This window comes from Lissotriton vulgaris, chromosome 5 (assembly GCF_964263255.1).
Source record: "Lissotriton vulgaris chromosome 5, aLisVul1.2, whole genome shotgun sequence".
Taxonomy (NCBI): domain Eukaryota; kingdom Metazoa; phylum Chordata; class Amphibia; order Caudata; family Salamandridae; genus Lissotriton; species Lissotriton vulgaris.
The window spans coordinates 1831384446-1831408285 of NC_141693.1; the positions used below are offsets into that span (position 1 = coordinate 1831384446).

Genomic DNA, 23840 nt, shown 5'->3' on the forward strand with positions numbered 1-23840 from the left:
AAGGGTATGATGATGCCACAGCAACAGTGACCTCTGGGCAAGAGAGGAGGGGCGGTGAGGAGGGGAGGGTCTGGATCCTCCTATCACACTCTTGAAGATGTGTAGCGATATAAAACGCCAGCCACAGATATTCGTAAACATAATGGGGAGCAGGAGGTGCCTCAACCTATTAGAATTCAGTCCTGATGTATTAGAGAAAAAATCTCGTTTAGCCTGTAATGCTGTCACCGACTTCCATACCATCAGACTCCGCCTAATAAAAACATTCATATAATTACAAATAACAAAATCAGAATTAGAGGATACTATTGAGAATAAAAAGTCACATTAACCCCGAACACCAGTTTTATTTTAAATGCGCCCTTCAATCAAGAGAGACCTGTGGAAAATCACCTGTGGTTGAGGTACAGCAGAGACACAAACCACGACTCTTCGGCTGCGCTTGTCAAGAGTGATGACATCCCCCGGGGTGAGGTTGGTCTGTTTGAGATGGGTTTGCATTTTTTTGTGCAGTAGAACACCCATACTTACCTATGCCCTTTACTTCATAAATAAATACGAAATACCATGACAAAGGGGTGTGGGCGCAGACAAAGAAAGGAAAGAGAGAAAGGAAAATGATGAACAAACAGGACATCAACAGAGTGAAAGGAAAAGAGAACAAGCATTTGCAATGCAATAGGTCTCGCATTAGGAAAGTTTGAGCTATTGGTATTGTAAATGAACATTTTTTTATTTATGTTTTGTTTTTGAAAATAGCGAAATTAATAGCTTTTACAATGCCAATAGTTATAACTTTCGCAAATGTGACACCTATAGCATTTGTAAGGCAATATGTGTTGTATTTACGTGACTTACATGTATTGATATTACAAATAACAATGGCTTTTAATTTTTTTCCAATAATTAATACTTAAATAAAAGTTAATGGGCCAGATGTAGGTAGGCAAATATCGGTCAGTAACGGCAGAAATTCGGTAATTTCGGCCGTTCGACCGGCATTTGGAAAATGAGATGTAGGTGGGCATTTTACTGATTCGGTAATTTACCGAATCGGTATTTTAAGGAATCAGTAAATTACCGATTCCTTAAAATACCGAATCGGTAAATTACTGATTTTGCTATGTAGGGAGCACTCAAATGAGCGCTTTTTCCCTTTTAGTATTCGTTATTTACCACCAACTACAAGTTCATCCAATCAGCAGTCAGGCAAAGGGGAAGTCCTGGAGTCGTTTGGACATTAGAGCAAGAAGTGAACAGGAAGATCAGCTGTGAGAAAGTGGTAGATTAAAATGTATTTCTCTGGACTGAGATGGGATTGGGAGTTGCAATTACCGCTACAGTCACACTGTCTCCGCTTCATGTTCTGATTATAAAACACATAGCAATATTGATTTTATAATAATTCTTTAATAAATTATTTTTTCTTTACAGATGCAGCATGCTAGTCAGTCCACTGGCATCCCGCCCCCCACAAATGATGGATAATTCTTTGGTGTGTTACTGCTTCCTAGGCCATTAGCTTATGAGCCTTAATCAAGGTAGCCTGAATGGTCACGATCACAGGTCCGAATGCTTTGGGTCGGTAGGGAGCCGAACTCTGGTAGGTCACAGGGCAGTGACATGGAGAGCCAAAGTATGGTACTTGGGAGAGGGGGGAGAACCAATGTTAAAAGATGAGAAATCACAAACGGTGACTCTAGAGAGTTCTGGAATTATGTTTTAGGATAAAGGGGTTGGAAGCACATGTTGATATGAGCAGGTGGTAGGGGTAAGGGACTGAAATTTACCAGCTCTTTCGAATCCCAGTGATGGTTTATCTGAATCTCAGTTACGTGCAACCACACTATAAAAGCAACATGCTGTAATGGGCACTATCCCTGCACTTTGGCCACTGCATTGAAAACAGCATGCCACAGGGTGCTCGATTAATCACTTTGTCTGACAATTGTTGGCCATATCTCAATATGGGAACAAACACAATGTAGCTGCTGTAGGCCTCAATGGGCGCCAGCCTGTTGCAACGACAGCTCAGGTGACTGCTGGGAAAGGCAATGTGAGATATATGATATTTTAAACACAGGTCACAGACACAAAAAAGGCTCTAATTTACATCTGCAACCTGTATGAACAAGAGACATGTGCACACCAGCAATCTCTGTGAGCGAGGGGCATGTGTGTATCAACAACCTTCACCGGGGAAAGTGGCTGCTCCATAATTCTTTTTAAATTATATGAATTACATTTTTGGTTGAAAAAGTATTTTGATGCTTGGATACACTCACTGAGTGACAAGAAGCACTCTACAAATCTACTGATAGACTGATAATTCCCTACCATGGGGAAATTACATTGATAGGGTTACCGTAATATTAAATACAAATTTATGCTAAAGGCAACTGTATATTATAGATACTATATATTATATATTCTGTAGCTGTAGATACAAATCAGGTAACCAGATAGAAACTAGCTCTTCCCTTATTAGTCTCCTCCGCTATCACAACAAGGTAGACCAGTATAAATAGATGATCCCAACAAGGGGGCCTATTACGATCACGGGTGGATTATTACGATCACGGGCGGATCGCCACCGCCGGGCCGGCGGTGGCGCACCACCCGCCAAATGTCGCTGTCACACCCCGCCTGGGCACCACGGCTGGCGGAAAGACCTTCCATCGCTTTTTGCCGGCCGGGCGGAAAAGGTAGAAAATATGGTGGCGGTGCCTTGCAGGCACCGCCATCCACGTTATGATGCATGCAGAAATAGTCTTGCATGCGGTCTTTGAAATTGAGGGCCGGTGGCAGGCCCCCAGGGTGTTGGGGGTGCACTTGGGGGTTACCTATGGTACCCCCCTTCGTTGGCATACACAAGGTGGCAGGCACCGCGCAGTGCCTGTCACGTTGTGTATGCCAATGCACAACATGCATTTTGTGCATTGCAGCGGGTGCTAAAGACAGCACCGACCGTCACAATCCATAATATGCAGAATGCGACCGCCAGAGTGGCGGGCGCATCCTAATTGGCATAGCGGGACCGACGCATCTCTGGCGGTCTGTCCCGTTTACCGTAGTGGTAGCGGGCGGACAGTGTTATGGGCCCCTAGGTGTGGTTGAAGTCTTTTTTCGTACAGGTACAGGTCCCATTGTTACAAATTAGGACTTCATATTCTATCAATGTGTATTGCGGTTTATGTTTTAATAAAAATGGGCAAGAGTTCCTTCAAGGGAGGGTGTTCCCCAAGAAACATACAACAGAATGTTTTGTTACACATAAGTGAGAGTTACTTCTCTCCTATAGAACAACACTTTAATGCGTAACAGACTGGTCAATGTCACAATGCGTCACATTGACTCCACCTACGGTCAATTTCCACAGTAAAAACTTTGTGTTTAAAAGATACACCTCCGGACGCAACCAACAGAAATGATTTGTGAGATTTACAGCATCATCAACCAACTCTTGCATTTAAGAGCAAGTCAAAAAGCAGTTATTGGGGAGGGGAACACTAATACCATGGGCCTCTTGAGGCTTTAAAACCAGTACAGATCAATTAACAAGGTTTGCCAAGAGAAGCATTCAGTGTGTTTTTCCAGCTCGAACCATCCTTGAGCAATCTTGCCTCAAGCAACAAGGGGTTGGCACAGTTGCTGAGCAAGGCTGAGGAAGACCTCCTCAACCTTATCTCATGGGCCATTGGGGGAATGCTGCTTTGCTGATTCATATTCTTGACATTTGAAGGTAGTGCCTGGCAGCTGGACCAGAGGAGACTGCAGTACCAGAGGATGCCACAGAGGTTCCCAGCAGCATTAGTTCCTATTGCCTGGAAGCCACATTTCCAAAAACTGGGCCTGCTGGCTAGGGTGGTGCTGAACACAGCACATCACTAGTGGCCTGACCAAGAGGTGTGCGGAGGTCATAGTCATCTGATGAACGCTTCCGAAGAACAGCTTTTCAGCATTGGGAGCCAACTTCACATGAGACATTTTTGCTCTGTGAAACTTAACATTTCCTACCAGCTTCGGCCTCTCGCTGACATCATGCATGACAATGCAGCGTTCTTTAATGTGCACTACTGGAAGTCCAATAATAGGACCGTGTTATTCACCTCACAGAGATCAATGAACTTCCATATACTTTCATGTGATTAATATTCACCACAGTCGTTCATTGGTATGCTTGATGACCATCTACTTATTATAAGTATTCCCAATTTTAATGCTAAGAATATATGTTATAAATCCTTTTGCCTGAGCTCTTCTGAATTTCATCTTTTCAGTCTATATTGGTTGTGCGTACTGATTTCAGTCTTCCCCAGTACCGCTGTTGAAGGTAAGCCTTTGAACTCAACCTGCGTTGCTTTGGTTAACCAAAGCCTACTTTAAGGAGGCCCTACAACCAGCCTTAACTTGCAGTCTTCTAGATGTGGGCGTTGGGGGAACTTAGATACGGCATGATCAACCTGTAGCCACTCAGCTACTTGTGCACATGCAGTTACCCAAAGGAGGTAAGGAAGAGATGTTTTGGGGAGGTCACTAAGTGATGCACTACGTAGCAATCTGGGGGTCAAAGGTCAAGACTCATAGGAGGTCACAGGTAGGGGAGTGCTTTTGAAGGGATAACTCCACAGGCCAGTGCTAGGTGACACAAAGGATTAATGGTACTAATGGTCGCCGAAAAGGAATGTGAAGATTCAGGGCAGAGAGTTCTGGCCCGTGACATGGAAGTGCTCTGGGAGAATCCAGCACGGAGGAGGACAACGAGGGCAGGGCTTAGAAGTCAATGGCCGGTGATTTTTGGGGATCATATGGCGATGCCGTGGCTGCCGAAGGGCTGTGCTGTGGGAGATCAGAGATTAGTCCCCATGAGGTTGACAGGACGCTTGTTGTACTTTTTGCTGATATCCGCCTCGATCTGAAACAAAAAAACGCAACTGAGTCAAATATTGAAATATGTACAAGCAAATGAGTGAAGAAGGAACATAACTGGCTTTACAAAACCCAAGACTGGGAAGGGGGTCACGGTGCAGAGGGGAAAATAGGGAGACCAATCCATAGAGAAAGAAGCTAATGTACAAGAGAGGAGAAATGGAACCTCAGAAGGAAGGGAGCCACACAGACAGCACAATACTGCATGCCCCATACCCATACCATGCATCAGAATGGGAGACCCCACCCAGAGAACACTAATGGGCAAACTACATCCACCAGTCAGTCTATCAGCAATTCTTTAACATGGGGCTGTGGGCTGGAGCTGCCATGAAATGTAGATTAAAACCCAAACTCTCGCATCTTCTGGCAAATAATTACCCCTGTTACTTGCTTAGGGCCTGTCAGCTTACCTTTCCATTGTGAGAATTTTAGCCAGAGGCAGGACCTTGCTTTAGCCCCTAGATCTGGCTCCCTCTGCACTGTCAGTGGCCAGCGGCTACAGGGGGGATAGCAACTGAATGCAGCGGGTCAGGGTGCAGACCTGCTTTGTCCCACTAGCAGACATTGGTAAAGCAGAGTTCAAGTTCTCATTTCAAGAAACCAACTTCTTTCTCGAGGGTCCTTGAACCTGTTTCTTTGTCAAACTGCAGCCTGGTGACTCATTTGTATTGTAATGTAATGTAATGGTGTCTTGTAAAGCGCATGTATCACCCTGCCATAGGGTATGAAATGAAATGAAGGTAAATTTATAGAGCGCGAATTGCTGCCCAGGGGCGTCCAAGCGCTAAGAAATAACAGAGGAGACCTCGTAGAGTGGCTAGCAGAGAATTAGTGGGGATGGTTGAATAGGAATGTTTTTAACTGCTTGCGGAATGAAGACAGGTTGGGGTTGGCTCTAAGATGTAGGGGGAGAGTATTCCAGGTCTTGGATGCATTGTAGGAGAATGTCCTGCCGCCAGACCTAGTCTTTTTTATTCTTGGTGCCATAGCCATAAAGGTCTGGCTTGAGCGGAGGTTTCTGCTGGGTTGGTAATGGGTGACTAAGTCACGGGTAACCATAGGACCTGTGTCCCAGAAGGCCTGATGGGCAATGCACATGGCCTTGAAGAGGATTCTCTGGCGCACTGGCAGCCAGTGAAGGCTGACCAGACCGGCTCTCACTGATTGTCTGCGAGGAAGCTCGAGCAGTGAGCGAGCCGCACAGTTCTGCACTGTCTGGAGTCTGCGTAAGGTGTAATCTGGAGCGCCAAGGTAGAGCACGTTGTTAAAGTCTAGGCGAGACTGTATTAGACCCTGGATGGCTACGTGCTTAGCTTCCATGGGTAGAAGGGGGAGGATTTTCTTTAACATCCTAAGGAGGCCAAAACAGGTAGCTGAAAGTTTTGTGGCCTGGGTATTGAATGAGAGGGATCAATCCAGCCACACCCCAAGGCTCTTGATGTTGTCCTTGGGTGCTGGGGGGGGGGGCCTAGACAGGGGGGCCACAAATAGTTGAAGAAGCTGGGGTCGGAGGGGCCCAGGAGCATCAGCTCCGTTTTGTCCCCATTTAGTTTGAGGGATGATGAGGACATCCAGCTCTTTACTTCCTCTAGGCACTCTCTAAGCCCGCCTGACATTGGCGTGTTGGACTCCTGCGCCAATGAAACCACCAGCTGTGTGTCATCCGCGTATGAAATAATCTTAACCCCAAATGGACGGACGACCTCAGCCAATGGCCTCATATAGATGTTGAAAAGTGCGGGGCTTAAAGAGGAGCCCTGAGGCCAGGCTTTATCCTTGATTCCGACACTAGACAGACGGTGCAGCAAGGTGTCGTGGCTGACCGTGTAGAATGCCGCGCTTAGGTCGAGGAGGATCACTGCCACTGATCCTCCTTGATCCAGGATTTTTCTGGATTCCTCAGTGACCATAAGGAGGGCGGACTCGGTTCCGTGTTTGGGTCTGAAACCCGTCTGGGTGGGGTCTAACAATTGGTGGTCTTCTAAGAAGTTCACCAGTTGGAGATTAATGTATCTTTCCAGGATTTTACTCACCCACGGGAGCAGGGAGATAGGCCGGTAGTTGCTGAAATCAGAGGGGTCCAGATTGGGTTTCTTTAACAATGCTCGGACCATGGCCCATTTCCAGGCAGGAAGGACAGTGCCGGAGGTGATAGATACGTTCAAGACATCCCTAATGGTTGGCAGTGTGATCTGGGATGCTGACATTATGATGTCTGGCGGGGCTGGATCATCAGGGGAGCCGGATTTGACTTTCCGAGACATGAACTTAAGGGTTGCAAGATCCAGGAGGGGGAAGTGATCCAGAGTAGGTTGAGGCTGAAGGAGGGGGTGGTGGGGGGGGGGGGGGGTTGCCATGATTGTATTGGTCTGGGCTGAGGGGGTGGTAACTATAGGGGGGAAGGATGAATATATTTTGTTAACTTTTTGGTGGAAAAACTCAGCTACGTCATTGCAGTGGGTTGTGGATTTTGTTTCGTGCAGGCTAGGTGGGGGTTTGGTTAGTTTTTTGACAATTTGGAAAATTTATTTTGGTTTTGATTTGGCTAGGATAATTCTGTTCGAAAAGTATATAGCCTGAGCAGCTTTGACTTCTGCTTTGTAGTCATTGATTGACTCTCGGTAGCGAGTTTTATTTCCTGGAGAATAGTCTAAACGCCACCGTCTTTCGGTTTTTCTGTATTGGCGTTTCTTTTCCCTGAGAGCCTCCGTGTACCAGGGGGCAGTTTTGTGGGAGCGTTTCAGCGTGGTTTTACTTTTAGGGAGGGTGTCTTCAAGAGTTTGTGTGATCCAGTCTTCGTAAGCCTGGTTGGCTAGACAAGGATCCTCATTGTAGAGGGGTTGGTTGCTGGCGAGCTTGATGGACCATTCGTCGACTGAGAGGCGAGACCAGGCTCTGGTGAGTCTTGTAGTGGGTGCAGTCGGTGGAGGCTTAAGTGTGGTCCAGGTGAAGGGGACCAGTAAGTGGTCCGTCCATGGGAGCGGAATTGGTAGTCCGGCTACAAGGTCTACGCAGTTGCTGAACACAGGGTCCAACAGGTGGTTAGCAGCTAAGTCATCCACGAGCGTAGTGACTGTATGATCCAATGCAGAATCGAAATGAAGGTTGAGATCACCTAACAGAGTGAAATTAGAAGTGGTACTCAGGCGTTCCGCCACAATCAAAGGAAGAAGATTGTGGAATTGCTTAGGGGGGCCTGGGGGACGGTAGATAAGTGTTCCTGAGAAGCAGTTATTGGGGGAAAGTTCGAGACTGAAGGCAAGGCTCTCACAGTCAGGAATGGTTTCAGAAGTAACTCGGCAATGAAACTGTTCTTTATAGATGATTGCTAGACCTCCTCCTCTCCCCTCAGGTTGGTCCTGCTGAGTGATTTGGAAGCCTGGAGGGAGGGCGGTAACTAGGGCAGGGTCGGAGTCTGTGGTGAGCCATGTTTCCGTCAGGAATACTATGTCCGGCACGCGTTCTTCTAATAGTAGGGCAATTTCCGCTCTATGTTTCGGCAGGGATCTGCAATTTAGCACAAACATGCGGTAGTCGTGTGTCAGTTCTGTGGCCGGCTTAGGTTTGAGGGTTGATTTGCATTTTGGACAGGTATGTGGAATGTTTTCAGCGTGATAGAGATGCACTAGGCAGTTCGTAGCAGGGGGCCTGAAACTATGGAGGGTTTCAGCACTGCAATACCTGGGCTCTTGTGACTGAGGTATAGGGGGTATGGCCCTGGGCCCGGACTCGGCGCGGACGAGCGCAGACGAGCTTGCCTTGAGCGCGCCTTCGGCGCGCAATCGTCACGCCCGCTGCGCTCGTCCGCTACGCTTCCGCGAGATACACAAATTTATAGGTCAGAGGAAGGGTACAGGGGGCGTGTCCCGTGGCTGGGCGTGGGTAATGGCGGCAGAAGTTGTCAGAGATTCTCCCTCTTCAGCGCTAATTCCACTGTGTGGGGGTGCCTGCACCGAGTGGATCGGGTGCCGGGAAGCTTGGTGAGTGTTTTTAAAAAAACCCTTTCTACACAAGTTTTAAAAGGTGAAAAACAAGCGATAGTGACTACTCCCGGCTGAGCCTCAGAAGGTTCCAAGGTTAAATGCGACGCTTGTATTCAGCGCGCTTTAAATACTTGTTGTGGGGGCGTGGCCTCAAAGTGGGCGTGTCCCGTGGCTGGGCGTGGGTAATGGCGGCAGAAGTTGTCAGAGATTCTCCCTCTTCAGCGCTAATTCCGCTGTGTGGGGGTGCCTGCACCGAGTGGTCTCAGCGCTGTAGACCGCTGGGGAACCCGTCCTGGCTTTCCCTGTGAGATGGTCCCTGCTGGGTATCTCTAAGGTGAAACCAGGCATCCCCGGCGTATGTGGGGGGCCGTTGTGGAGATAAGGCAAGCTAATGCCCAGAGTTGCCAAGTGTGATCCCTGGTTAGAGTAGGCACCGAGGCGAGAATTATCGAGTCCGCTGACCCGGGTCCACGACCCTGCCGCGTCGGGAATTGAACCATGGTCCCAGGCCGTCCTCTGTTTCCGGGTCTGCCGCCTCTAACCAGTGAGCCACACCACCACACCATTTCATCTTACCTCTTCTCAGAATTTCTCAATGGCAGAAGAATTCTGCAGATAACCTTGTTCCCTAAATTATTCCATGGCTTTACATCTTATAGACTGCATCTGTCCATCCATTTTCTCTGTATTCCCCACTGACCAAGCTGTTATTCCACAGTCCTTCTCTGTGTCCTGCTTGAAACTTTAAGCTTACCACCACTGCAGCCTTCAGCTCACAGCTGTCAGGAGTCTGCCATGCTACCTACACGACCGGTTGATGTAAGAGCACTTTCCAGGACACTGCACACCTTGCTTTACTCCATCCTGATGCACTGCCGTCTCTTTTGTTTATGCTAAAATCTTTACTTATTTTCACCTGAGGATACCAATGAGTTCCAATGCTTGGTACCTCTGGGCCAGAGATTTAATCAGTGCTCTTCATAGAAGCTGCTGGGTGCTTTCCAAGACTCTGTGAGATTATCTGGTCCTTGCCTTATTCTTAGGTGTACTCGGCTACAGACAGAACATTATGCACAGAGTATTCAAACTATCATTTATGGTAGTTTGTCTAGTGTCCTTCTGCTTCTCCTTTCTTATTGTCTTTCTGTTCTTTGTTGTACAGTATTTACTTTGTCTTTCTGGTTCGGTCGTAGAGAAGCATTGCCTGGTTCCAAGCCATTCTTTAATAACCAGTCCTCTCTCTTCTTCAGCCCTGTTACTGTATTTCTCCTTCCAGATTTCAGGCACTCACTTGTGTGTAATAACCCCCTTCCTACAGAATGACCTTGTCCTAGCAGACAGCAAGTTCTACCTGTCTCCATTAGTCTAGTACCATCAGCAAGAGTCTCACAAAAGTCTTTGCAGGCATTCCCTCAATTAAGCCTACCTATCCTGTTATGAACTTGTGCGGTGTTTAAGGCAGACTAAGCCACCTTTATGTTGGCAACATTCGATATTCCTGGGTAATTTTGGCATTCTCAGCTTTTGCCCATCAGGAAAAACAGAATCGGAAGAAGGTGGATTCATGGTTTGACATTATAGGCTTCAGTTTAACCTCATCAAGAGTCATATTGGCTCTGCTTGACGCCCAAAAAAAACCAAGATGATTTTCTGAACTAAACTACTAGATGGTGGAATAATTCACAGCAAATAGTTGATGCTAAACAACATTACAGGCCAGGCAATTGCCTACACTCACAACTGCCTAAATAGCCCAAAGATTAAAGAAAAAGGGGTAACCCTGTGTCCCTCAGAACCTGGGTAGTTAATGGTTAAATACAATAGTGGTTCTGTTGGGTAAGACACATCACTTTGACAATGCTAGTGAATGCAAATTGAAGTTTAGAAACTCTCTGAAACACATATGCAATGAGAAATCAATGCTCAAGCAATCTACTGATAAAGTTCATATAGCCAAGTGATGATTTCATGCAATTTTATATCAGAATTCATTCATGTTCCATCTGATTTAATTCATTCAATGATGACATTTGATTCTTAATTAGACAGTCAATAACAAGTGAAATTTTTGTGACAATTGGTGAAAGGTGCTCGGTGCATGAAGCAATGTACAGTGAAAATAAAGTAATACATATATACAATTATGTACGTTTCGATCCTGGTGCTGCGTCCTTCCTCACAGCAGAGAGGAAGGACGAAGCACCTCCTCCCAGAGTGACCGGTTTTCAAAACGAATGAACACGGATTTGACCAAGTAACTGTGCGGCACCCCATCAGGCAGAGACCAGTCCTCCTGATTTACATACTGTCTACCCCCACACACCTGTCTTGAAAAAGACCCGCCGCGACCACCAACTGGGGCGCACCAGGGTCGAAACGTCGACGCTCACCTGAGGTCCAGAACCTCCAGGATCCATTATAAGAACACTAGGACTCCTTGGATGTGAAATAGCTTCTGGCCAAATCTAACCCTTGTACATAATTGTATATATGTATTACTTTATTTTCACTGTACATTGCTTCATGCACCGAGCACCTTTCACCAATTGTCACAAAAATTTCACTTGTTATTGACGGTCTAATTAAGAATCAAATGTCATCATTGAATGAATGAATTCAGATGTAACATGAACGAATTCTGATATAAAATTACATGAAATCATCACTTGGCTATATGTACTTTATCAGTAGATTGCTTGAGCATTGATTTCTAATTGCATATGTGTTTCAGAGAGTTTCTAAACTTCAATTTGCATTCACTAGCATTGCCAAAGTGATGCGTCTTACCCAACAGAACCACTATTGTATTTAACCATTAAATAGCCCAAAGCCCATGCAACAAGAGTCCACGCTTAGGCCAAAGGGATCTCTTATATGTGCAATCTAAGGAATGGAGGGCGGGGGGGCTGAGGAGAAAGTATAGAGGTGAGATCCTATGTTAATGTCACGAGCGTCCAGCTCATACCCAACACCTACCAGTCTCTGAAGTTCTTTGGTCCTCTGTACCAGGAGGTCCAGTCTCGGCTCCAGCGTCGCTTGCTCTTGTAGTGCCTCTTGCCTTCGCTGCACCATTAGCTCCTTCTTCACCTCCAGAAGTTCTGCCTGTTTGAGCCGCTGTCGTAGGCGCTCACACACCCGGTCTACGTATCTACAAGTTGAGAAAATGAAAGAAAGAGCCACTCGTGTCAAGATGCTCTTATTTGCATGTACTTCTCCATCTTAATCCAGGCACAGATTGGGTTCATTCACACCCTCTGGAAATTACACTTTATCCAGAATGATCTCAGAACAGACTCCCTCCTTGATGGACTCGTACCTGCGAAACCCCCCTCCCCCAGCGCCTCACAGGTGAGTAGTATCGCTTAACAAACACTTGATTGATTGATTGATCTTGCTAAAATTGTAGGGTGGCGAAGTGTATTCATGGTCAGCGCAAACAGATAGGAGCACGTGCCAGCACTCAGCAGAACTAAATAAGTTTCCTGCCACAAAAATGCCTGGTCCCCGTAAATGACTTATTCCAGAACATTTCCTACTCTTTTTAATTCAAACACTTCATAGAAGGCATTTCAATTATGAACTGAGAATGCATTCCTTTACTCCAGATCCCCCAACATACAGCAGAGAAATAGAGAGATTATTATTTATTTAAAACAAGATTTTCTTGAGCGAGGCTAGTTCAGCCAGGGAGCCGCTAAACAAATTATTTCATTATTTCCAACTGTCCATTGTTAATATATAAGTACCAATCTTTCCGGTTCAACATTCAACAATAACAGAAGCATGTGTAGGTTGAGCCTGGCACTGAAAACTCTTGGCATTGTCAAGGTGTTCATCTGCATTGATCAGGTAATCAAGTGCCCCAAGTGGCATTTAAGACGGCTATGCACATCATGGGCCGCGCACCCTTATCCAATCCCACTGCACAGGCAAGTGTGAGCGAAGGCCATTGCAGTTTGATGTTTTATTCCCAAAGTGTGAATTGAGCCATCACACAATAAACTTCAGCTGACACATACACTGATTATGTAAGCAGCATGAGGGGCTCAGACTGGAGTAAGAAAGGTTTGGGTACATAAATGTAACACCACAGGATTACTAGCACACCAGACACCCGGGGTACACACCCTATTGAACATCTCACTTTAAACCTTCATCTGCATGGTTAGTATACAAACAGTGCGATTACTACATTACAAAACATGCATTCTGTTTAAAGGCGACTTGTCTTCCATGGCTCTCTGCCTCCCGCGCTAGATGTGCATGATGGAACACAACGTTGAAATAATTAGCAGAGTAGTAGGCTGGCACATATATAAATGTATATAGTTAATTGTGCGCTGCAGGGTACCATGTTACCATAGGTATTGTGCATTAACAACAGGAAATAGATTTATTTGCAGAACTGATGCTTCATGTATTGTGTCAGTGTCTTGGATGGCAGCCTTAAGACTCACAGGTGTTAACTGTGAGTGAATAACATGAGGGGGTTTTAAGACACTGAGCATTTAATTGCAGATGTGGAGAAATAAGAACATCAGCAATGTACAATAAGATAAGCCTCATTTGTGAAAATGAGTGATTTCAGGTTTTTCAACAAATTGGAAAACGAGCCTTGAGGAATATTTTTGAGGACTGAGAGAAAAGGGTTTCTTTAAGAATATATGGGTTTGCAGATCAAGAAATTATTTGCTGTGCAATAAGTTTCTATATGGACACATTGTATTGTATCATATTGTATTGTAATTGCATTTATATTATGCTTACTACCCCTGAAGAGGTGTCAAAGCGCGTTTTTGGTGAGTAGCTCGCTACTCCGGACCCCATAAAGGATTAGTGGTGAATTATTGTTGCTTTTAGGTAGTCCCCTTAGTTTGAGGCTGGCTAATGAAGTGATTCCACGGTCCACTCATCACTTCACTAGGGTCAACACAAATGGCAGATGGTCATTATATATTTTATGCAAAAAGCGCTCAGCAGAAACACCAAGTGTCTAAAGGAAAACTGTATTTTTCCTTTTTGGATCCAGATCCGTGAACGCGAGATCTCATGTATTGCTAGAGTTACTACCCAGCTTTAGTCAGTGACTTTGTAGGGGGAAACCAGATCAATTTTAGATAGTTCAGTCGTGCAGCTTTCAATTAGAGCAAGCCATTTTATTAGATGTGAAATGTCCTTGCTTGTTGTTACTATGAGGTGCAGTTGAACGTGATTGGAGGATTGATACGTTGACACGCTCAAGCTGCCAACCATGGCATACAAAATGATAAGTACTGGACAGACTACAGGATTCCATCTAGCATCCATGGAGTGGTTAGATTCAGAAAGTTCGTTTGTAGCTAGGTAGGACCCAATGGAGTAGAAAGGCAGTCAAACAGCAATGACTTTCATGGCTTTGAGAATGGTCCTGTAGTCACTTGTTACACTAGTTGATGTTCAAATGGACATACAGCCTCACCGGCCCTTTGTACAGTGATCATACTACAACACAGACCGAATCAGAACGGATATTAACCGAGGCAGGAGCTCGATTTCGATTACAGACTACATCGAGAGAGTGTTTTATAGTTACCGGTAAGGTTTTTTTTTAGCAGGAGGTTACTGGTAAAGGTAAATACTCCTGTTCAAAGGAGGGGTCAATGGCACGCCACAGCAGGGTGGCTATGCTTGAGGCTGTCTTCAATCAGAGTTTCAGATTTGAGGATTAGAGGTGTTCTGAAGAAAACTCCTCAAAGATAGCACTGTTGAGGGATCTCGGAATCTTGCGTTTATAACCAGTAACCCCTAGCACTGCACTGTTCTGTATCATGTGCATAGCACTTCATACATTTGATGGGGATCGTAATGCGCTCCTATTTGAATCCTGTTCCTGTGCACATTTTTCAGAATGCATGGTTGAAAAGGATATTGTCTGTAGATTGTTGTACATGGAGGTGTTTGTTGACGTGTGCTTGGATTGGAGACGTCCTACAAATATGGTGGCCGACATTGCTGTGCTTCAATAGGAAGTGTTACCTAGAACGGGAGGGCAGATGCAGTCGTGAAGGCAGACACTTACCATGCTCCATAAAGATAAGTGGGTTCCAATAAGATATATACAATGTGCACTACCCAGTTGTGACAGAGGCTCCTCACTGGGGGTAGGATAAGTGACCAGAGAAAGATATGTGGAGTACACCTATGTGCGACACTGGCCCAAAACCTAAAGACATGGTTAATTGAAAAGAGATACTACAATATGGAGTCCACGCAGGCCCATCCCCTGCAGGCCTCATTAAACAACCAGAGAATACTATATGGACCCAAAAACAATAAAAGCCCAAAACCTTGGAGGCACCACATGGAGTCCACCCAAGAGAGATAAAGGCCCCCAATCACTGGGCGCATGTTTAAGCAACACGAGAACATTATACGAGTCCACAAAAGACTGTTACAGACCCTCACCACCAACCCCTGGAGGCATGGTTAAGCAAGCTGTGAATACTATATTTGATCCACCCTCAAGCGATACAGGCCCCAATCCCAGGAAGCATGCTGAAGCAATCACTGAATGCAATATGGAGTCTACTCAAGAGTGATATAGCCACCCAGCCCCTGTAGGAATAGAAGGAATTATGACCATCTCTATGCCGTGTGTACAAGACAGCAACATTGTCTTCAGTGTTTTTTAAATTAGACAAATTACCAAGACTTATCAGAGCTAATTCATATCAGTATTAGTCATTGATTAGGTGCCCAGTTACCACCTGTTACACCTCCACATCCTCCTCACCTGGGGGAAGCGAGAATCATAAAGAGATGCTGCATCCTCAGGCCCGTCAAGCGGCCGATAAGATCCTTCACCAGGCAGGCCATGGTGGTTACACTCTCAGTCGTCTGACCTTGAAGGATATTGGGGGCAAGCTGAAACTGGCTGACGGACACCACATCAGCTTCTTCCTTCATCTCTGCGAGCCGCTGCGACAGGAAGACCTCGAGCTACAGAAGAGTGAATATCAAGATTTGAGAAATCGCTCTCACTCACACTGCATCTCTTCATCCCATTCTTATTGTCATTTCACAACACAGATTCTGACTGCATCAACCATCAAGTAGTCAATCACTTACCCCGTTAAGAACAGGAGGCAGTCTATGGCCCTAGACGTGAACCACTTATGCCATCAAGTTGAGGGGGGCTGTATACAACCAGACATTAACCACTTATGCAACTGAGTAGTGGAAGCTGTGTAAAACCCCGGAAGTGAATCGTGTTTGCTTTTAACAAATAAAAAAAGACCCAGGGATGGATAATTTTATAGTATTATGATGCCTTTGATTTTCTCAACTGAGGGCAAAAATAGGTTCTCATTTCTATATTTAATCCATAGTATAACTTTATCTCTAATCTTGCACAGATGACATCAGGTAAATCCCCCGAGAGGTAAGATGAACAGAAGAAGAATAGAGAAAAGAAGGTATGCAGACTTCAGGCTGCCATTCAGCAGCAGGATATTTCACACCCTGCACTCAACCGAAGAAAAGAACAGCGCAGCAGTGGCAGGGGAAAAATGTCTGAGGTAACAGAACATAAAGCAGTAGGAAGGATGTACAGGGGGCACTTCAGTAAAGTTAAAAAAAGAAGTTCGGGGTGGGCCACAAAGGAAGCACAAGCATTGGCATAGCCAATAGGTCTCGCCGTTAGGTCTGTATATGTGTTAAGCCAGGCAGCAGATTAACCTGGGTGCTACAACATCTTTAGTTAATAAATGAGCAGCGCATTATCCAGTGTGTGTGTGTTAGGGTGCACTATTCCAGTGTATGTGTGGCCTACCCCTGCGGTTCCTTCTCTGACTATTCTGTGACCCATGCCAGTGATCCCTAACGAGAGCAGCGTGGCAGGTGCTCTAGTGTCTCCAGGATGTTTGGGGTAGCGCAGGAGTGTCTCTGAGAATCTTGGCATGATGCAGTAGAGCCTCAAGGAATCTTGGGATGGAACAATAGTGCATATAAGAAGCTTGCGATGGCGCAGTAGTGTCTACAGGTAGTTTGCAATAGCGCAGTAGTGTCCCCAGGAAGCTTGGGATGGCACAACAGCATCTTCAGAAAGCTTGTGATGGTGAAGTATTGTCTCCGAGAAGCTTGGAATAGTGCAGTAGTCTTCATGAAGTTTGTGATGGCGCAGTATTGTCTCTAGGAAGCTTGTGATGGCGCAGTAGTGTCTCTAGGAAGCTTGTGAAGGTGCAGTAGTGTCTCTAGGCAGCTTGGGATGGTGCAGTAGTGTCTCTGGAAAGCTTGGGATGGTGCAGTAGTGTCTCTAGGAAGCTTGCAATGTAGCAGGAGTGTCTCCAGGAAGTTTGGGATGAGGCAGTAATGTCTCTGGAAAGCTTATGATGGCGCAGTAGTGTCTCAGAGAAGCTTTGGATGGTGCAGTATTGTCTCCGGGAAGCTTGCGGTGGCATAGTAGTGTCTTTAGGAAGCTTGTGATGGCACAGTAGATCTCTAGGTAGCTTGGGATGCGGTTGTAGGACTTCTGAGAACCTTGGGATGGAGCAGTAGTGTCTCTGTAAAGCTTGTGATGGTGCATTATTGTCTCTAGGAAGCTTTTGATGGTGCAGTAGTATCTGAGAAGCTTGGGATGGCACAGTAGTGTCTCCATGAAACTTGTGATTGAGCAGTATTGGCTCTAGGAAGCTTGTAATGGCGCAGTAGTGTCTCTGGGAAGCTTGTGATTGTGCAGTATTGTTTCTGTGAAGCTTTGGATGGTGCAGTAGGGTTTCTAGGAAGCTTGAGATGGTGCAGTAGTGTCTCTGAGAAGCTTGAGATGGCGCAGTAGTGCCTCTAAAAAGCTTGGAATGGCATATTAGTGCCTCCAGGCGCTTGGGATGGGGCTGTAGTGTCTCTGGGAAGCTTGTGATTGTGCAGTATTGTTTCTGTGAAGCTTTGGATGGTGCAGTAGGGTTTCTAGGAAGCTTGAGATGGTGCAGTAGTGTCTCTGAGAAGCTTGAGATGGCGCAGTAGTGCCTCTAAAAAGCTTGGAATGGCACATTAGTGCCTCCAGGCGCTTGGGATGGGGCTGTAGTGTCTCTGGGAAGCTTGCGATGACACAGTAGTGTCTCTGAGAAGCTTTGGATGCTGCAATAGTGTATTTGTGAATCTTGGGATAGTGCATTAGGACCTCCAGGACGCTTGTGATGGGACAGTAGCATCTCTGTGAAGCTTGGGATGGTGCAGTAGTGTCTCTGTGAGGCTAGGGATGGTGCAGTAGTGTCTCCAGGAAGCTTGGGATGGCGCAGAAGTGTCTTCGTTAAGCTTGGAATCGCGCAGAAGTGTCTCCAAGAAGCTTGGAATGTGCCATTCGACATTAGTGCCTCCAGGACACTTTTGTTTGGGCAGTAGAGTCTCTGGGGCACGTGCCGCCTTTGGGATGCTTGATGGCGCAGTGTTTCCTGGACACTCGCCTCTCTGTTGCTTCCGGGGTCCTCTCTATTAGATGTATGAAAAAGAGAGGTACCCCTTAAACTAGCCAAGGGAAATGAGGTTCTACAACCAAAAATTACAAAAATTCCCTTGAGTCAAATTGAATACAGGTTACATAAACATAGCTCAAAATACAAAAAGTACAATCATATTATACACCAAAGATTGAAAGTTAAAAATGCATTTATTATGTATACATTGAAATAAAACAATAGTGTAGGGCTAACTAATCTAATGCCCTAATCTAAAATACATGAAACGCAACAAAAACAATCAATTATGGCCTGCACAATTGAGACTAGAGACAGAAAAGGTAAAACATAAAAATTGTTAAATACAGGTTGTACATTCGGACTCCATTATACTTCCACCAATGTTTTGCTACTACAGAATCTGTGCGTCAACATCAATGTCGGAGTTTTGAATTATACCAGGAGTAGCGTCGACGCGTTCGGTGGATTCTAGTATTTTAGATTAGGGCATTCGATTAGTTAGCCCTACACTATTGTTTTTATTTCAATGTATACATAATAAATACATTTTTAACTTTCAATCTTTGGTGTATAATATGATTGTAGTTTTTGTATTTTGAGCTATATTTATGTAACCTGTATTCAATTTGACTCAAGGGAATTTTTGTAATTCCTCTCTATTAGAGCCACCAGCAGACGTGAATTGATTTTTGCGCAGGAAGCTTCCATTCGGGATTTTATTAAAAGCCTGTCCAGCGCAGCAGCTGACATGCTCAGCGCCAGGCTATGAGTGATGCCACCAGAGCTGCAAACAAAACAGGTGATGGACCGAATGTGGATCAATGTCACATATTGCAAATGCCACCAGAGCTGGGCGGCCTCACCGTGCCCCCCTTCGTACCCGCCAGATGATGCAGGCAGAGGAATCACTTCATGGAATTACCCCGGTCTGCATGACGCAGAGAAATAACTTAACAAGGACAAATCAAGCGGAATAAATAGCTGTGTGTGTGATCCGGGGATCAGGCACCCAAGCCCAAGTTTATGGGAAAATGTAAATTGTTTGCAATCCGCGCTGAATCTCCACAGTCCGGCCTCATCCCCAAAGAGGCTATTGAGCCTGCCTCGCGCCTACAAAAAGGGGGGATTACAGGGCAACAGCAGACGGAGGGTGGCGGAAAGGGGGCCGAGAGGAGAGGCGGGCTGAGAGGAAACCAAAGAAAGGTGAGAAAAGGGAGAGCAGAAAAAGAAAGCGGTGCAAGTGGGAAGGAGAGAGAAGGAGGAAAGGAGGAACAGAAAAGAGGAATGGTTTAGGGGTTAGCTGACAACTTCACACTGAGAAGGAATGTTGAAGAGTGGGGGGGAGAGGAGAAGGAGTTGGGAGGCAAAGCAAAACGAGTACAGGAGAACGGCTGCAATAGGAAGAGATGAGAGAGGACAGAGAAGAAATTGACAGACTGAAGAGAGGCAAAGAGGAGGAAGGAACAGGTGGAGACACTGAAGGGCAAAATGAGTGATGAGAGTTGGGTATAAGAGGGTAAAAAGAGAGGCGTGAATTGGCGACAAAAGCAACAAGCATTGCAGCGCGGAATGGATAGATGGGGGCTGCAGCGGAAGAGAGAGGCTGAGGGAGTTGTGTGAGCGCGAGCTGCGCGCGAAAGCACTTAATGAGCCATGGTGGTTTGAAGGCTTAATGAGATAAGAAAGGCAGATGGCAGCTGCGCGTGTTCACGCGCTACATGCACGCAAACTTTAGGCCAGGAAAAGCTTGTGGGAAGCACTTTTTTTACCCCCTACCAAAAGTCGAGCAAGCAGCGCATGCGCTGCTATAGGTTCGACCTAAAAAAACACCGGAGTCTCGGCCCACTCCCTTCCAACAATGCAGTGGCGGTCAATGTGACACACTTGCCAAAATACATAGAGGGAAGCGGGACAGCAGCACGAAAACATAAGCACTGGAAAAGTTAATCGATCTGGTTTTAGCAAGCGGAGCAAAGTTTACTTTTTTTTTTTTGATTGCAAGCATATGGCACAAAAATAAAAAAAACATGAAAACATTCCTTCTTCTAAGTGTGGTTTATATATGCTTGTGTTAAAAGAGTAACTAAATTTCACTGAAGCAGCTTGTTTACTAATTACTTTTTTTAATGAAAAAGTTCTCTTTATTTACATTTGTGATTGCACGCATTACCCTGCCTACATCTTCAGGCTGAAGGGTGACACAAAAATTCAAACAAATAACCACAAAAGCATTTGGCTCTCCATCCTTACAACCCAACTATCCCTGCTCTACTCTTCAGTAATAGGCTAGGTGATGGTTTTAATATTTATTAACTTATAAAGCGCCCGAATCACCCCAGTAAGGGTATCTCCTTGCTGTGACTGCTACCATCAACCAGGACGACAACCATCCATCAGAACAAAGAGGTTTTAAGCAGCTTTCTAAATTTCAGGTAGTCAGGGCATTGACGTAAATTAATGGGGAGTTGGTTCCAGTAGAGGGAGGCAAGGTGGGAAAAAGCTCTACCACCCAAGCGAGCTTTTTTTAAATTGTGGGGTGTAAAGTAATAATTTTAACCCTGACCGAAAGGACCTGGAACGCAGGTACTATACACAATTATCTGATGGGTAGCTGGGACCCATGTCATGAAGAGATTCATAAACAATACAGCAGATCCTGAATTTAACCCGCTTCCACACTGGGAGCCAATGCAGTTCGAAAAGGGGTAGGGAAGCCGTTCTGGGAGGGGTATTGGCAACAAGGCGGGATGCAGTGTTTTGGACTACCTGCAGTTTATTTAAGAAGACTTCGTCGGCTGAGATCAGCAGGGCATTGCAGTAGTATAGGTGGCTTAACACTAATGCCTGGATCAGAGATTACCAGGTAGAATAGGGTAAGAAGGGGAAGACTCCTCGAAGTAGATCAAGTTTGTGAAAGCATGCACCCGCAGTTGTGGTGACATGTTCTCCTAGTGTTCGTTTCTGATCTATGCGGACACCCAAGGTTTTGACCAAAAAACAAAAGTTTTTGATGAACTGTACACCTCAATAGCAATAGTGAAGGCACCTTCAGTATCAAACAAACCAAAATAAGCCAATGTAGTCCTTCAATTGTCTTTATTTACAAGGAGTCCTATGGTTTGTGCTGAGATTTTTGATACTCCTGAGACACTTGGATAAGGTTATTTCCCTGAATTCCATTAGGAGTAGTGATACAAGAGCTTTCAGCCACATTTCGAACACTTTACTCTTACGCTCGAGTGTCATAGCAAATTTTTCAACACAGATTATCTCCCACACCTTGTGTAGCCATACCCTGTAGTCCGGTACCTTAGCCGCTCCACATGCAGCCGGAGTGACATGTTTTGCTGCACCAATGACACCATAGCTAGTTTTCCCCTTGATGGCTTGAGTGGATATGAAAGACTGTCAGCCATCCTTGGAGCATGTATGCTGGTCTCAACAACTTATGTTCAGACATGGAATCAATGCCATATTTTGTAAGCTTAGGGCAGAGCCATCCCAGGTGTAAAAGAATGCCTGTCCTTTCGCTACCCCGTCAACACTCTTTAGATCCAGAATTAACCCATGCATAGAGTCTCTCTTGGGTGTGACAACAGTATGATGTTACCCCTAGAACAGTTTCTTTAAAAGTTGCGCTGGGTGTAGATAATTTTGCCCTTTGATATACAGAGATCCATTCTTATGGGGTCAAAGTTTAAAGTTTGCACCAGCTCAGTCTCCCTCGTCTGTCCAGGTGTTTTTGCACATGCCGCACAGCTCAGTAGGAATTTGTACACTTCGGATAGCATAGGTTTGCACTCAGATTAGGTTATCAGAAATTTCCTGAAGGGCAACAGTGGGTAGCCCGCTGCTTTCCTAATTGAGCTATGTGCCACCCAGTGCTTAATATGTAAATATCTGTGGCTTTCCTTTTCTGTGGTGATTTTTTTTTTAAATAGCAAGTCTTTCATCTGAGCTGTGCAATTTATTATTATTTTTTCTAAAGGAGACCAGAATAAATAATTACCCAACCAATGACTCAAATCTTGTGAAGCTATATGTTAAAATGTCACTTAAAGACTTTAACAACTTTAAAAATGCAGCCGAAAATAAATTGCCATTTAACTGAGCACCAATACTGAAATCAAAATAAATAGCTAGTATTTCATGGTAATAAAATTCGAATAAGTATTTTCTGAATTGCCTTTGTCTTTGAAGAGAAATGTACTATTTTTAGGCGGATGTGAACAATGTGTGCAGGCTTTGTTCAGTCACTGAAAGTGAAGGAATTCAATGGGTAAAGCACACTGACCCACTGCATGCTGTGTTGAGCTGAAGCAAAATGAGAATGACAATTTAACAGACCAGTGGATGAAGCCCACTGAGCAAAAGTCCGCCTTAGGCTGTCTCAAAGAGCAGACCAAAAAAGTTCAAAACATGTGTATTTTTTTAAAGGCGCTATGCAGGGAACTCACGCACACCAAAAACCTACGCAAACCAGGCAACTATTAATAGTGTGTGGTGAAGTATCCTAGAATCAAAAGTGAATAGACAAAAAGAAAAGGAGATGACAAGAAAATGGAGTATTCCAAAGGCAAGTTCAATTTCAGACAATAAGTTGGTGTTTTGCAGCTAACTGAAATATAGCTGCGTTCTATTCTGAATTTATTATGATGGGCACACATGGATCTAACCCCAAAAAACTTGGTCACCAGTTGGTAGAAGACCACAAGATACTGGTAACGGGTACCATACCACCTACAAAGATCTTCCTAGGATTTCTACTATAGCCATGTTTATGTCCTGTTGAAAGCACCAGAAGTGTTTAAATGTACATAAATATATCACCCATCTTAGAGTTAACTCAATATTATGTTGTTGAGCTCACTGTTTCTAATCTGTGAAGTGTGTTATCCTGGTGGGGGAGGTGTGGCACCACAGCCATGGCGACTGACGCTGGAATCTAGGGATCACAGTTCGATCCCCAGCGCCGGCGGCAGATTAGCCCAGCACCATGTGACTCTGGGCAATAGCTTGCTTAATCTTCCCGACGGCCCCCAGCGCCTGGAGACCCTTACAGGTGATTGTTCGCGCTTTACAAAGGTGGATTATTATTATTATAATGTGTGGTGCCACTAACAGTTTCAATGAGCTCAGGGTAGTTGCTTAATGAAGCAAAGAGCTTGATACTGAATACAAAGCACTCGTTGGTACAGTTTCAGCCAGAGACACAGTATTAAGGCAGCAACAACACCATTGTTTTTGTACTGTAAGGACAGTGGAAGCAGGAGTAAGAGGGAGGGCCAGGACCCTCACTTGTATGGTATTTGAAAGCACTTTGCTAAGTCTGATGTTGACTCTTTGGTAACCCCTGTTCAGAAATACGGAAACGATGTGCTACCAAGGATTGTGAGGTACCTTTTTTTATCTTCTATTCCACACTTCTTGTCTTTTCCTTTCTTTGGTCAATTTGTATTCCTCTTCTGTTCCTCTT

The 23840-nt window shown here is 45.2% G+C and overlaps 1 protein-coding gene across 1 annotated transcript in view; it reads right to left on the bottom strand.

Annotated features, from left to right (window-relative positions):
• Positions 1–1390: 1390 nt before the first annotated feature.
• CDK5RAP3 (CDK5 regulatory subunit associated protein 3) overlaps positions 1391–23840 on the bottom strand; it is a 62720-nt gene continuing 40270 nt past the window's right edge. Inside the window, exons 12-14 of the mRNA XM_086924287.1 lie at positions 15688–15893; positions 11892–12063; positions 1391–4915 (exon numbers count right to left, since the gene is read on the bottom strand). Of these exons, the coding sequence (XP_086780413.1) occupies positions 4850–4915; positions 11892–12063; positions 15688–15893 (444 nt within the window). The 3' untranslated portion in view covers positions 1391–4849. The remainder of the gene's footprint in view (positions 4916–11891; positions 12064–15687; positions 15894–23840) is intronic.